This window comes from Bidens hawaiensis, unplaced genomic scaffold (genome assembly GCF_021521415.1).
Source record: "Bidens hawaiensis isolate Kalapana, Puna unplaced genomic scaffold, B.hawaiensis_p1.1 tig00036243_1, whole genome shotgun sequence".
Lineage (NCBI taxonomy): Eukaryota > Viridiplantae > Streptophyta > Magnoliopsida > Asterales > Asteraceae > Bidens > Bidens hawaiensis.
The window spans coordinates 81,771-97,964 of record NW_027496308.1 but is presented as its reverse complement, the minus strand read 5'-3'; the positions used below and the strand labels follow the sequence as shown (position 1 = coordinate 97,964).

At 36.1% G+C, this 16,194-nt stretch overlaps 1 protein-coding gene, 1 long non-coding RNA gene and 2 other non-coding genes across 4 annotated transcripts; all 4 read right to left on the bottom strand.

The window, feature by feature from the left end:
* Positions 1-5,859: 5,859 nt before the first annotated feature.
* Positions 5,860-6,896, bottom strand: LOC143588212 (photosystem I reaction center subunit IV A, chloroplastic-like). The gene is made up of 3 exons (XM_077069279.1): positions 6,601-6,896; positions 6,183-6,248; positions 5,860-6,115 (listed from the first exon to the last, which is right to left on the bottom strand). The coding sequence occupies exons 1-3, from the start codon at positions 6,811-6,813 to the stop codon at positions 6,014-6,016; spliced, it is 381 nt and encodes a 126-aa protein (XP_076925394.1). The 5' UTR covers positions 6,814-6,896; the 3' UTR covers positions 5,860-6,013.
* A 1,564-nt stretch (positions 6,897-8,460) lies between these two features.
* On the bottom strand, positions 8,461-9,313 carry LOC143588211 (uncharacterized). Its single transcript, XR_013145066.1, has 3 exons — positions 8,900-9,313; positions 8,677-8,854; positions 8,461-8,569 (listed from the first exon to the last, which is right to left on the bottom strand). It is a non-coding gene; the product is annotated as an uncharacterized LOC143588211 (long non-coding RNA).
* A 4,218-nt stretch (positions 9,314-13,531) lies between these two features.
* Positions 13,532-13,612, bottom strand: TRNAL-AAG (transfer RNA leucine (anticodon AAG)). Its single transcript has one exon. It is a non-coding gene; the product is annotated as a tRNA-Leu (tRNA).
* Positions 13,613-15,387: 1,775 nt separating this feature from the next.
* Positions 15,388-15,487, bottom strand: LOC143588215 (U6 spliceosomal RNA). The gene has a single exon (XR_013145067.1). It is a non-coding gene; the product is annotated as a U6 spliceosomal RNA (small nuclear RNA).
* Positions 15,488-16,194: the final 707 nt, after the last annotated feature.

Sequence of the window (16,194 nt, the reverse complement as noted above, 5' to 3'; positions counted from 1 at the left end):
GAAGTTGATCATAGTACCCAAAATGAGTCACCAACCCCATACAAATCCGGTGGCCCAAGTACTACAATCCCAAATCCTCCTGACCTAAAGTCTAAAGTAAGTAATTTTCAAACATCTGAAAATATAACAGATGAAGGATCTCATGATACTCATGAAAATATAACTAACAACCATGAGATATAATTAGAACAAACAGTACAGGTGGAACAAGAAGAACCAATACAAGAACAAAATAGACAAGAATATTTACAAGAAGAAGAAACCGTTGAGAGATATGTTCTTCCACCAAGAGTCAACAGGGGTATTCCAGCAAAGCGTTACTCTCCTGAAAAACATTCTAAATCTTCTAGATACCCACATGGAAAACATAGCTGAAGGAAACCTTTCCAAAGAAGCCAAAGCTTTTAACTCCTCACTTTACGCTGAACAAATTCCAAATGCCGTGGAACAAGCCCTAGAATCAAAGAATTGGAAGGATGCAATGGATACAGAGATGAAAGCGTTAATGAAAAACAACACATGGGAGAAATGTGAACTTCCTACAGGAAAGAAACCAGTGGGTTGTCGCTGGGTCTTTACAATCAAACACAAGCCAGATGGAACTATTGAAAGATATAAAGCACGTTTAGTGGCCAAAGGTTATACTCAGACATACGGGATTGACTATTCATAAACATTCTCCCCAGTAGCCAAGTTTGACACAATCCGGGTTCTTTTTTCAATCGCTGCAAATGAAGGATGGCCTCTTCATCAATTTGATGATAAGAATGCCTTCCTGCATGGGGAATTAAAAGAAGAAGTTTATATGGAGGCTCCACCAGGGTTCACAAAAACCTTCAAACAAAAAGAAGTGTGTCGGTTAAAAAAATCTTTATACGGGCTTAAACAATCCCCTCGAGCGTGGTTCGGCAGATTCACTCTAGCAATGAAGAAATATGGATATCAACAAAGCAACTCCGATCATACGTTGTTTCTCAAACGAAGAGGTAAACTCGTTACTTGTTTAATTATATATGTTGATGACATGATCATTACAGGGAATGATGAAGAAGAGATAAAGAAGCTGAAGACAAACTTGTTCACGGAATTTGAAATGAAGGATTTGGGAAGGCTTGAGTATTTTCTAGTAAATAGAAGTGTTGAGATCCAAAAAGGGGATCTTTATATGCCAGAAGAAATACATTCTCGATCTGCTAGCCCAAACAGGAATGACTAACTGTAAGCCGGACGACACACCAATGCGGGTGAACCACCAACTCCGTATGGAAGAAGAAGCGGAATTAACAAACAAAGAAAGATATCAACGCTTGGTATGTAAACTAATATATCTTTCACATACTCGTCCTGATATTACATATGCAGTTGGAGTGGTTAGCAAGTTTATGCACCAACCTCAAGTTACCCACATGGAGGCAGTATTGAAGATTATAAGATATCTCAAAGGAACAGTGGGCCATGGAGTTCTTTTTAAGCAAAACAAACATTTGAAAATCCAGCTATATACCGATGCAGACTGGGCAGGAGACCAAGACGATCGTAGATCTACGTTAGGCTACTTCACTTTGGTTGGAGGAAACTTGGTAACTTGGAGAAGCAAGAAACAAAAGGTTGTGGCCTTATCCAGTGCCGAAGCCGAATTCCAAGGAATTGCACGGGGACTCGCAGAAGTTATATGGATCCGTAAAATTCTGACCGAGATAGGGTTCCCTCCTACTGAAGCAAGCAAGATTATGTGTGACAACAAAGCCGCTATACAATTTTCAGAGAATCCCGTTCAACACGATCGTTCAAAGCATATAGAAGTCGATCGGAACATCATCAAAGAAAAGCTCGAAGCCGGAATTATAGAATTACCATTTGTACGATCCGAAGACCAATTAGCAGATATATTAACAAAGGCCGTCAATGGAAGAATATTTAGTTATTGTCTTGGCAAGTTGAGCATCGGAAACCCCACTACTCAACTTGAGGGAGAGTGTTAGAAAAATTATAAGAAGAAAAATATAATGGGATCAACCTCAATCATTTCCCAATTTCATCAACTAATTGATAACAATCATGGACCGTTGGGGGCTACAATCAAGCGATTACACTTTCCTTTTATTTGATATTTTCTTGTAATTGTCAAACTTTCATTTTGTATTTATTCATCTTCCATTGTATTTTGAGAATACACAGATTCATACGAATAACAAATAATAACAATTCTCCTTTGAATGTCCATTGAAAACACAAACAGCTCCCATCGAGATCTTTTCGTCCACTTCTCATGGGCCAGTAGCTCCACTTGAAATCTAAGTTATGGTTCTTTTTAAATTTAGACATTTTCTACTCTGTTTTCTCCTGTCTGCACTAACTAGTCCGAAGAAGCCCAGTATCACTTTGAGATACCTCATAATTTGGTTTCTGGATAAACAACCGAACTCTATTTCCATGTAACTAAATAGAATCTAGTTTGTTGGTAGAAATTAAGCACAGCTCTATTGCTAAGCTAGATGCCATAGCTAGGTTTGCTTTGCTTCTTTCTTATAATATATCTTGCATATCGGTATGTTTACAATGGGTAGATTTGCATTTGTGTTTGTCTCATCAACAGTGAGGATGCATGGCTTGTTATACTATGGGTATGTTTATTGTTGATCTTTTCTATTTGTTTTTCAACAAAGTTTTAAATAGATATTAATAAATTAATTTCATGCAAGAGTCAGATAGAAATTTAATGTTATAATGACAAGAAAATCATTGAAAAAACTAAAAAAAACAATGGATTTGTAACAGGCGATTTTGGGTCATTATTAACCAGCTGGTGATGGTAGTCCACGAACTGTTTTGGTCCACACCATATCCACAGCCCATGCAAAAGGAAGCATAAGAAAGTTTCAAAATTAACAACATAAAAAAGTCAAATTTGCTACCGTCCCTGAAATGAAAGCTTGAGATAAGATAAGATAAGATAATTAATGTCTTTTCAGTTTCTTTAATAAAAATACTATCCAATTTGTAACAAACATTTAAACCAGATATAGCCTCCCAAAGTTCAGCTGTCAAACACAAGCTATGATTTACCTGATCTCATTTGTTAACAGCGTATTGACGGATCTCACGAGTCATAAGTTTACTTGTAACGGGGCCTCATGGTTATAAAAACATGTAAACCAGTAGAAAATATTAATTGAATCGACTAAAATAAATAGTCAATTCGATACAACATTTAATTTATTCGGCCAAGAGACTTCAAAAATTGAGTGTTTGGCATAAATTCATGATATCATAAATTCATAAATTGAGTATTTGTATAATGAAAAACCTTAAAGTTTTTGGGAAATTCAACATCATGGCCTTTAATGATATATGGATTTCCAGATCGATGACTAAGTCAAGCTCATTTTCGCGACGAGAAGTTTCTGTGATGTGGTCACGGGCCTCTTAAATTATCAGTCAAATCAAGTTGTCAGTTCCTTACACGGTTAAGTTTAAATTATTGTCTAGACTATATTGTACTCGGTTAGACCACGATTCCAATAACATCTATTAAGAACCTTAATGTCAACTGCTAACTGAATCAAAGGAACCAGTTTCGCGCAATCATGTCCAACTCAATGGTCCATATATATCCCAAACTTAATTATTTCATTTGAACTCAAGCATACGACTTTCAGGATTACAGTTGAAAAAAGGAACAAAAACATATTAAAGATAGAGTTGAGAAAGTGAGTAAAGGCAACCCACGGGCCAATGGGATCGAGTATATTGATCGCCCATGCCTTTGATCATGTGACACGAACCCACAATATTCAAATCACTATCATCATAACCTCAAATCTACGAACTCAATGCAAATTTGTCCCGTCTCTATTTTTGATGCATTTTGCATTATCCAAATATCCAAATATGAAGTTCCTTGGAAGAAAGTTTCTAACAGATGGATTAAAATATCTTACGGGTATAAAAATGTTGACCGGGTGATGCAGCGGTATAAACAAAACGAAGATCGAATCACGTTGATTCAATGAATACCCGTGATATGAACTTCAAAACTCTCAAATCCCACCCAAAGGTCTAGGGAAAATGAAGAGAAAAACGAAATTTATTAATATTAAAGTCTGATTGTTCATCTTACATCACCAACATAAATAAGAGTTCTAATACGAAATGGGCCTAAAACGGGCCATGGGTCAAACACAAACCCAAAAATAAAAACATAAAAAGTGCTGAAAAAACAATAAAAGGCCCATAACTTTATTTAGGAGTCGTTTTTGGTCTTCAGACAGGGGCCAAACCGCCATAGGCGTTTGCCACAATGTGCTCCTCGTCTCAAACTTCAATTCGAGTGGTAATGGGCCTGAAACGGAGTTTCGTGGGCCAAGTTATGGTCGTTTTCGTGGGCCACCCTTTGTTGCGCGATCTTGGGCCTCCATAAACATAATAGCCCGGTCTTCAATACTTGGGCCCACATCACCAGGACAACAAATTTAGCCGACAGTTGCAAAGTAAGATCAAGTTGTCTCTTAAATGCAACCTTTGACCTTCATCACCCTCATATACTAGATGCGCCTTGATTTCCATAAAATCGGTTGCTCAAAAACCCCCGGATTTACCAACAGAATAAGTTAAATTGCAACTTTTATATCATAGGAAACCAGTGAAAATAAAATTATTACTGAAACACTAATGATCTTATTTTCATGGAGATGATTTATATCCACACAATGTTAGAAAAGAATAGTTAAGCATCCCAATAGTTCATAGAATGATGATGCATAAAGAAACTTATACATGTGTTATATTGTCTTTCTTTTTTTTCTTTGGCTTCTTTATGTGATACGTGACGTCCAAGCAGACGCTTTACATGTGTTATATAGCTTGATCTCTTGTGTGTGCAATAGTATAGGGGATTCCCCATGCGTACGAACAATTGTAAAACATGGTCAACCCCGTTGAGTACTCGGCGATTACTCACTACTCAGCACCCTACCGAGGCAACTTCCCCAACTCAGCCTATATTAATTACTTAGACTCGGATCTATGCGGTCAACTCAGAGCTACTCGGCAGTTACTCGAATCTAGTCGGCAATTATTCGAATCTAGTTCGTGTTCAACTTGGAGCTAGAGGGCGGTAACTTGAAGCTAGTCGGTCAACTTGGAGCTAGTCGGCCAAAATAATTAAAGAATCCATATGAATTTTTGAAATAATTTAGCATTTGAATATGTATCATTCTGATTTATATTGATATTCACATATTTTGTTTTAAATACCAGTAAACCTATGATATTTGACATGCACATTATTTTCCGAAAATTAATTTCTTTATAATTTATCATGTCCGGGTACTTTCCAACTAGGCCGAGTGCTTGTAACTCCCAATCAACCGACCTAGTAATTAGGGCAATTGCGTGTTCACGGGACTAGATACACGAGTCCCCTAATGTGTTCACGTGACTAGATACGTGTATTTAGACAATTAAGGCGGCATCCCGTCAGTTTTAAAAAAAGATTTCATGTATATAAGATAAATTAAACTTGTCAAAAGCAGATGCAGCTAATTAATCTTCAGAGGGGATGTAGTGTTTTTTTAATGTGTGGTGTTTTCTAATATAATTACAGAGATGGGGATGGGGGGCGGGCTAGGAATGCTCTTAGCCAACATCAAAAGATAATGAACATGATATGTTTAGCGGCCTGATTGGAAGTCTGGAAATCTGGAATAATAGTTCATCGGCGGGGATGGTCGAGTGACCTGACACCATGTTTCAATTGTAAGATGTGTTTGCAGAATTATTTGTTGTTTCAATCCATGGAGTTTGTCATAATCACCATTCGTTCCTTGCATCTAATGTATGCACTTTTGGATAGTAGGATTGTGTTTATATAAATCAAGATTCAGCAAAACCATATATTTGACCAAATTTAGGAGCCAAAGAAACACATATATATAGAATATGTAATACAAACTAATTGTTGCGAAAGATTGAAATGTGAGGCATTCTACAATCACAACATGATCAACTCATTCTAAACTTCTTGGATCTCATCCAATGCGTAGTTGTTGGTTGATACATTTGCATAGTTCACTTTGTTAAACCTCACAACAACCGGGTAGCGAGTCTTTGGGTCCTGCATATCATATGATTTCATATGAAAATCAAGTACTTCAGGACATATATATAGATATAAACTTTACCTGATCTACGGTCACAACTGATCCCACTCCTTTGAACCAATAGGACTCCTTTCGAAGAATTTTCACCTTAGTGCACAAGATAATATTATTATCAACCACTTAACTGTATGATACATGTCTATTGAATCAAAGTACAATCCTATGCTACTCATGTTGATGTAAATACTTATCAATATATCTAGATTCGCATAGACATAGATACATAAAAATACTTGCAAACTATGAGGTAATTACAAAACGATAAATTATTGCGAGAATAAAAAACCAAATTTGTTTAATTTTTTATTAATGGTTCATATATTTAAAATTCCTTCTTGTTGCGTACAAATGCATATGTTTATCAACATAAAAAAACCATCAAACTAATTTGTACATATGTTTTTTTAATCTTTTATCTACACATTATATATTTATGTACCTTGGCTCCTCTCTTAGGTCCAATTGAAGGCGGCTTAGGTTTCTCTTCCTTGGCTGGTTCAGCGGACGTGGCAGCAGGTGGCGCCACGTCCTCAGCCACCTTTACAATCAGTCTTGAACCTCTAGGGTTTCGAAAAGGTAACATAACATTATTGGTGATATTTGGTGTCCCCACAAGGCTTGAAGCAGCAAATGCCATACTGCAACTTGCCATTCTCTAGGCTCAAAATAAAGAATTTTATGAAGATGATGAAAAACTTGATAATTGAGTTTCAAATGTTTTTTATGACATTTTGGGGTATCTTTTTCTTGAAGATTTTTGAGTGAATAGGGTTGGTTAAATTAGGGAAACCAATAGAGTGTTGCCACGTGGGTAGTCATATCCTTTGGTTGGATAATGCTGTCCCACGCTATTTGCTTTCTCAACTCAATAGCCCATTCACCACCTATCCAAATCACCATAGAGTAATATTTCAATCATAGGCTAATCTATTTTCGTTCTACAAGTAGACTACTCAATAGAGTGATCATAAGTATATTCCTTTTTTAAAAGGCGGAAATTTATTAACTCAAATGAAAACTACCAAGAGTACAAGACGCTAGATACATCACAAAGTACCAAACAACAAAACAAAGAAACGCTAGAAACTCAAAGAAATCCGATTAGCTTGTAGCATTTCATGTTTTATCCGGTTGCCCTTGCCCCCATAAAACTTTGTTACGGACTGAAACCATTGCAAGGTATGGGACTTGTCCCACATCGGTTGTATGGGCATCTGATGTGGGGTTTATAAGCCAAATGGGTTCCCTCACCTATTAGACTAGTTTTTTGGGTTGAGTTCTCCTGTTTGGCTTGTAACATTGGTATCCGAGCCAACCTCGGAGTGGTGGCCTGGAGGAAGCCAGCCGTGACCAACGAGGACATGGGTTCTCTCACCTATTAGACTAGTCTTTTGGGTTGAGTTCTTCTGTTTGGCTTATAACATCGGCTAAGTCCCCCGAAATCTCCCATGAAAAAGAATCATGCCTTCGTCACTGCAATTTTTTCAATATAAAAATTTTGGTTTAGAAAAATACTTTTTGTTATGCCCCTCTTATGTGCTACAAATAATATAAAATGATCATATTTTAGGGAAAACTAGTAATTATAACCCGCGCGTTGCGCGGGTATATGATAGAGAAAAAAAACGATAAACATTTGAAATGTAAACGCTAGTCAAAACATAAATCAAAGAAAGAACTATACAACTAAAATATAAGAACAATTTGTATAAGAGTTGCATGGGTTTAAGTACAGGCATGATTTGGTGAGGCATGTTCTATGCGATGTTCTTAAATGAGCCGGAATTTCGGCTAAAAAGGAAGCCCCCGTAAACTTTCTTACGGATCCTCAAGAAGGAAGATCTACATTACGACCGGCCGATATTCTTGTTTTTGGGTGGGTAGGGGGGAAACACGCTTGTGTCGACCTCACATGAGTGTCCCCTCTTGTTGGGATTAGGGACACTGGATTTGTAGCAGGCCAGGCAGCATTGAAGGCGGCATCGGGCAAGGTTGCTAAACACGAGAGAGCTTGTTTGGAGAATCAACACGTGTTTATCCCCTTCGCCTTTGACACTTTTGGTTTCTTAGCTCCGGATGTCGTGGACCTTTTGAATAGGGTTCAGAAAGTTGTGTATAGTAACGTATCAGCCCATAAGAATCAAAACTTTGTTTTTAGTCGGATTGGGTTTGCTATCCAAAAGGGGGTTGCGGCGCAGCTTGTTGCCCGCTTACCTGCCACTTCATTGTAAATCGTTTGGATGTTTCTATGAAGTCCCTAATAAAGTGACATTTTGAGTAAAAAAAAAATTGTATAACCTAAGTACAGAATAAGCAAAACACATTAGTTTTACTTCCAAAATCAAATACCACTGAAAAGTCATTCAACTCTTGAAGCCTACCATTGAAAGCCATTCAATTCTTGAAGCCTACACAATTTATTAAAAAAGAATAAGAAAAAACACAAACCATAGTATGTATGCGTAATTCGTTTACATATGTCACTGTTCCTGGTGAAGTTTACATATCACAGTACCTGGTGAATTTCGATATGGCCTCTTTGATGTATTAATTGGTTTTTGGGTCGGATGCCAGTGGACTGGATGCAGTTGAGTCGGCCTTGGTTCTGCATTTATGGCATGACTCTCAGTTGTTGACACTGAAGGGTTATCGTTGAAATCTGTTACCTCGTTCATGGCAATTGTCCTGCCATTCTTCAGGGTTAAATGCAACAACTTGGGAAAAATGAAATTAATAACCTTTTCATGGTGTGTTTTGGTTTCCCACATCTACTTGCTAGAAATCTATGTAGATTGACCAAGTTGGGCACCTTTTAACTGTTCTACAGCAGCTACTGAGGTGAATGGTGCAAGTAACATGTATGATGCATGTACTTATATCATCAGATGGATCTGCACAAATGATATTAAAAAAACTATTTTAATCCACTTCAAAAAATGCTCTGACTTCGCTATATATGAAACTTTAATCAACCTAAAAACAAATAAGCATAAAGCTCTTATGGCATAACAATAAACAATATGCTGATAATAAAAGATTTTTAACTCTAGGACCCTACCAAATAATCTTTCTACGCACATTTATTTTAGTGTTAAATATTATTAGCGAGAATAAATGCAACTTTTAAACTTACTTAAATAGAGAAAAATAAAGAGACCATGACTACTTACCATAAGACGACATTGATACTTACCATAAACTGTCGTCTAATTTCAATTAGCTTTGCTAAACAGTTATAACTTATTAGGAAAAGTCATTAACTATATTTCTATCAAGTAAGGACCATGAGCTCATTATTTATAGATGCAATATATTAATATAGTTATATTACCTCAGCATGAAGTCTATAACTTTGAGATTGGATAGAATCATTCTCTGCTTTAACAGTCTCAAACTATCTCTTGAGGGCATCGTAGTCTTTTTCCAACTGTTTAGTTCACCATCTAGGTTTTCTAATTTGAAGCCAAATGGCAATCTGTCTTGGTTGTAGTCCAAGTGGTCTTGCAAGGTGCATTTTCTTTATGGTTCAAGCTTATTTCCCAATTTGAAGTGCGTCAAGTGTAAGCTATGATCCATCATCCGATAACTCATCTCTAGATAATGAAGCTCTTACGCTACTGGATGTGAAATGTTAATTCATGAGCTAAAATCAGCGGATTCCAAAACACTTACTAATTCGGTGACTTTTCCATAGACAATGATTTCAAACACCAATCAAAATTCTCATCTCATCTATAAATAATTAAATCATCAAGTCTTTTGAAGAACTTTTGAGGCTCAGATCAGTAACTGTGAGTTACATAACATGTTTAAGGTAAACAACCGACAAAAAAACCGCGTCGGACCACCTTCGTCACACCACCTTGAACACCACTCAAGCCATAAACACTAAAACTCCACTCAACTGAGAATAATCTCATTTCAACCCAAAACGCCACTGAAATGAGAATAATCTCAGTTTGTTTTGTAGTATATAAAATGCACATCATAATAACCTCTACAAAGGAACCACAATGGCCAAGATCCATTGTATGAATAGATACACCAACAATCAAAGACGAAGAGAAGGCGTAAATCAAGAATTACAGACCGGCCAAGCATATGACCATTATGTAGAATACAAAGGTACTCTGCCATGGCTGCATAACTAATAGCATGATAGAGACCACATTGCTAATAACATGAAACAATAACCGGTTGCCTACCAATAAGCGTCTCACTTTTTTTGTAACACAAAATGCACATCATCATAGCCTCAAGACAGTTGTAAAAAGAATTAAAGGCAAGTGTATAGGGCAAAATAATACATGCCCCAAGCAGAGAACACATGGTTGGTAAAAGAAACTCCAACAACACATTATACCCAACTTCAAAACAGGTTGCCAATCAAATGGAAATCAAATGATTGGCTCGTTTTGTTTTCTAGCATACAAAATGCACGTCGCAAACAGTAACTTCTTAGGCATATCACCAATCCCCATGTGATAATAATCAAGCAACCATTCAAATGACAAAAGAATCAGACAAAAAAAAATTCCCAAACTCGAAATGCAACTTTAATTACTTGTGGCTAGGATCTCCGTTGCGGTTGCAACGTACGTTGCGATCCAAATAACAGAGCGTCATCATTGCCTAGACAGCAGGTTCAAGCGACAAACGAAGAACATAAAGCACCAGCCACCAACGCCGTCATACACGGTTAGAAATGGCAGCCAAAAAACAACAAAACAAATCGTAGCAGACATTAACAGGAACAATATTAGGCAACGGAACCACCACCATCTAAGGTTTCCAAAAAGAACCCGACAACAGTAGGTTAACCACCTTAACAATCAAAGCTGATGGCTAGAGGTGGCAATGTGAGTGGGTTGGGTTGGATTTGGGTGATGGGTCAGGATGGATTTTTAAAATAAAGGGTTAGGATGGATATGGGTCAAGATGGGTAAAGCAAACCCATCTTGACCCAAGTTAAGGTTGACATACAAAGAGTTTTAAAAACCCCTCAAAAAATATTCAAAAAAACTATTAAAAAAATAATAACTCAAAATATAAATAACAAATGCAAAATGTATAATAACTAAAATGTTTCCCCCGTCATCCTCATTCATTAAAAAAAACTCGTTTTGTACTGGTTCAGGTTCGAGTTTTTCGGGGGGTTTTTTTTTCGGTTCGGTTTTGTTTTTTTTCATTTCGGACGGTTTCGGTATTTGCTTGGTTTCAATGATTTCGGTTTCGATTTCTCAATGTTTTCGCTTTCAGTGTTGTTTTGTTTTAGTCAGTTTTTTTTTGTTTCATTTTGTTTTTTTTTGTTTTGTTTCGATTCATTTTGTTTTATTTTAGTCAGTTAGGTTTCAGTTTTTTTGTTTCGTTTTGGTAAGCTTTTTGATTGCATTTCGCTTTTCTTTGTTTCGTTTTGGTCAGTTTTTCGGTGTCATATCGGTTTTTTTGTATTGTTTTGGTCGTTTTTCTATTTCGGTTTCGTTTCTTTTCAGTTTTTTTGTTTCGTTTTAGTCGGTTCGGTGTTTTTGATTCGTTTTGATCCGGTTTTTAAATTGCATTTAGTTTTTTTTATGTTACCTTTTGGTCAGTTTTTCAGTTTTTGGTCAGTTTTTCGTTTTGTTCGTTTTTTTATTTCGATTCAGTTTTGTTTCGGTTCAGTCGATTCAATGTTTTTGTTTAGTTTTGGTTAGCTTTTCGGTTGCATTTCACTTTTTTGTTTCGTTTTGGTCAGTTTTTCGATTTCATTCCGGTTTTTTGTGTTTCGTTTTGGTCGTTTTTCTATTTCGGTTCAGTTTCGTTTTAGTCAGTTCGGGGTTTTTGTTTCGTTTTGATCGTTTTTTGGGTTTCGGATGAGTTTTGTTTCGCACGTAATAGTTTGGGTATTTTGAATTAGATAAATTTTGGATAACTTGGATATTTTGTTTTGACCCATTTTAACCTATAAATGAAACTCACTTGTATATTTCCAACCCATCCTGACTCACTTAAAGAATTTTTATGATCCATCCTAACTCATTTTACTTTTAAAGTTTATCCATCTTGACCCAAAACAATCCATTTGGGTTGGGTTTGCCACCCTTACTGATGGCACAAAGGCAATAACCAAGTACAACCATCACGGTTGATGATACAAACAAATTAAGCACCGGGAAAATGAACAGCGATTATATGTGTGTCAAGCGATAGCTGGTCAAACACAGGCCCGGCCGATAGGGTAGGCAGGGAGGGCTACGGTCCAAGGCCCATCAATTTTTAGGACCCATAATATTATTCTAACATTTATTAATAATAGAGAAAGCATACTCAAGTTACTAAATGAAAGTTTGTTCCACTAGTAGTTTACTTTTACACCAAAAAGAATGCTTAAGTTAGAACCTTGCATTTCACATTTTTTGGATTTTATTAGTTTAAGATGTATGGCGGCAAGGGCCCGACTAAATTTTGTGTCCAATTTTAAATTAAGCTCCCCTCCTTTTCATATAACGAGTCTCATGTTTTTTCTTTGTTATATTATTAATTTTTTTATATTTAAAGATCAAAAATACTTTTCATTTTAAACAAAAATTGTTTGAAGAGACTCATGATTCTTTTAAGTATTCAAAATAGATCGTTGATAGAATAAATTTCTTTTGGTAATTGTTATCATAATTAGCGTTGTAATATCTGCTTTTTATATACAAATTATTGAAATTTTATTTTTGGGCCTATTTTTCAATTCGCCCCAGGCCGTCGAATTTTTAAGGATTCTCAGGGACGGCCCTGGTCAAACACCTCCACTATCCCCTTCCGATCATCTAACAACACCAGCGGTCACCGGACCCCTCTATCACCACATCACCTAGGGTTTACAAATCCACCCGCACCACGTGATGGTAGTGGTTTGAAGAAACCATAAACCTACGATGGTGATTGAAGATGGTGGCGGTGGCGGTGGCGGTGGCCGCAGATATAGAGAGACGGCTCGACATCAGAGAAAGAAATAAAGTGAGAGAAGGATTTCTCAAATGGTGGCTGAGAACACACATGAAAAGCAGAGAGATACGTGTAAAGTACATAGATACGTGTAAGCCAGATTGAATAGGTACAAAACACAGTCCAGTGCTTACATCTTTCAAAGCCAAAGTCACAACTTTTAAAGCAGAATGCACAACTTTCTTAACAAAGAAAGTTGCAAATTAATATATAGTATAATACTCGTGAATGATATATTTTCCAATCACATAAATAGTACCCCTATTGAGATTCTTAGGGCCGTAGAAGATTGCAACATCAAATTCTTTTTAGTGGGTGTTCGGGACAACAAAATCAAACCGGGACCCAGTTTATTAATTATTATAAATTATAATATTGTAATAGAAAAAAAACGATATTGTTGAGAGTGGGATTTGAACCCACGCCCTTTCGGACCAGAACCTTAATCTGGCGCCTTAGACCAACTCGGCCATCTCAACTATGGGTTGTTGCTTACTTCTTACGGCTTATATATATTTAAATCGGCAAAAGTAATTAGCAACTATAACACTCGAGCGGTTTAGAATATTTCCTATCTTCATACTTTCAAGTTTTAAATAACCAAGATTATTATAGCATAATAATTATAATTATAATAATAATAATCTTTTTAAAATCGTATGAAAATCGTGAAATTCACGAGGTCTTAGGTTTTCCACATAACTCTTCTTTTATGTTATTGCACACATGAACCTGAACACAACATATGTATTAACTGGTTGACTTAAACTTAATTCGTTCAAGTCGAAAAATGTCTTTTTTTCTTTTTAAATACTTTAAAAGAGTTACATATAACGTTTTTATTTATTTAAATCCATTATGTTTGCCAGTTTTTGTGCTTTTAACTCCAACTCACACACCTTGTAACTTTACTCCTAAATTAAACATTTTTTAAAACGGGACTTGAACCCATACTTGATCGTAAAGGCAATGCCTTATACAACTTCTTGAACCATACCCGATTGTAAAGGCAATGCCTTGTACACGTTACAACTACTTGAACCCATATCCGATTGTAAAGGCAATGCCTTATAAAAACTACCCAAATAGTTATATGTTACAATAAACTTTAAAAGATTGCAAGTGAACAAATTTGGTTGAATAGCTCAACTCATGAACCCACAAGCTGACACAAGCACGACCAGTTTAGATAAATGTGTTTACAAGTTCATCTGAAACCGACTAGAACGTTTTAGACTAAACCCATAATTTGTGTCGTGCCAGGAATTCACATCATTACTACGAAGTCATAGGCGTCAAGGTGATAAAGATGAAAACGAAGTAACATCCATTTCCGTGTGACCGGCTAAATGAAATAGTGCTTTCACTTGTCTGTCTTATTTTGTTTTCTGGTTGCCTTCTTGCCCACACCGATTATCTTAAATAATTAAATTAAGTTGAACAAATTAGTATAGGTGAGGTTATGGTAAGAAATCAATACATGATTTGCAAATATTTCAACTATGTCACTGTACAACATCAAAAGCATAAGGTAATAACTAATAACCGCCCCTATCCAGACCAAAATCGAATAGGAATAAACTCATACCCGAGAGCTAGAACAATAACAACGGGCCAATCATGGGTCTATGTGAATCTGGCAGGTTGGGTACACATACAGGTCTTGAAGTTCAAAATTTGTATATTTGAGTCGGAGTATATGTATTTTATGGTTGTTTGACGAGCATAGCAATGTAATTGTGAGCAGAAGTTTGAAAAGGTAAATGGTAGTTGTTCTAACTTGTAAGTAGGACATCTACCGATCAGGTGATTGTTATGCTACCCTTATAAAGACTTGGCACTTCAATCACGACCAAAGAAATTAGGGTTGAAAATTTCTTATACCGGCTTATGAACTCATGTATGGCATGTGATGTGACATATTCACAAGTATTTGAAGGGTTTAAATTGTGTGTCATGATAAAAGATTTGAGTGATTCTCAATTATTATCAACTTAATCTTCTCGAATAAGCCCAATAAAAGCAAACTCGAATTTATACATTTTGTTGCAAGAAAATTGGACTTGATGCTTCATATAACAAAGATATTTTTTCGAGAATATATTACATTGATTATTGAGATATCAAAGAGTCTGTATTACAAGATCAATTCCTAGTAAGTTATGAGAACTGATTATTTGTTTGTAGCATGCCTATGCTTGTTGGTTGCCTTATTTCTTTTTTGTTAGTTAAATATACAAAATTAAGTTTTAATAGATTTTTGGACCATTTCATAATTTGTGCATGCCATCCTTGCTCGTAGGTCATGCTACTTTTTTGTGTATCGTTCCAATTTTATCAATGTCCTCGGAGGGCAGGCCCGGCCCAAGGGAGGGGCAGGATGGGCTACAGTCCAAGGCCCACTCCTTCTTGAGTGGCCCAAAGCATTTAGGAAAAAAATATATTATGTATATAATATTTCTTTAGATACATACTTAAATTGAATGTAAATGGTGGAGCGCAAAACCTTAATTTGTTTCAACAGCTTTTGTGAACATGCAGGTTCGAGTCTTTCTCATTCACTTGTTCACATTTTGTTTTTGTTAGTGCTTGTTTTTTTAAACAAGAAAAGCCTAGGCCCCATTTTTTCTTAAAACAAAAAAAAGACCCCGCCCCATTTTTAGTCAAAACATATTTGTGTTGCCCAACATATTTACTTATTTTTTCGATGTGTATTAACTATTTGCGTTTTCTTTTTGTTTATTGTATCATATTTTTGTTATGTGACGAACCGTTTGCCTATCTAGCTCATAATTTTACCATTAGCCATTTAAATCGTTATTGCTATTGAGAACGATATAGCAGAGAGTATGGATTACAAGGATTCGATCGAGAGCTTTGCTTCCAAAAATGCCATGAGGTTCACGATTCATTTAAGTATTTAAATTAGTTCATTTTGCTACAATACTTTTATTTTGTTTACTATTATCGCGATTATTTAAATTATATGGGAATTACTGATCGAGTTTATATTTAAAGACCCTACCTTTTTACTAGCCCCGGGCCCTAAACCTTTAAGGAA

Bases quoted from the DNA above. Each gene is read 5' to 3' on its own strand.
- LOC143588212 (XM_077069279.1), bottom strand. From the start codon at position 6,813: ATGGCAAGTTGCAGTATGGCATTTGCTGCTTCAAGCCTTGTGGGGACA. The intron at 6,249-6,600 runs GTACATAAATAT...TTGTGCACTAAG, and splicing joins GACCTAAGAGAGGAGCCAAG to GTGAAAATTCTTCGAAAGGA. The intron at 6,116-6,182 runs GTAAAGTTTATA...TATGATATGCAG, and splicing joins CAGTTGTGACCGTAGATCAG to GACCCAAAGACTCGCTACCC.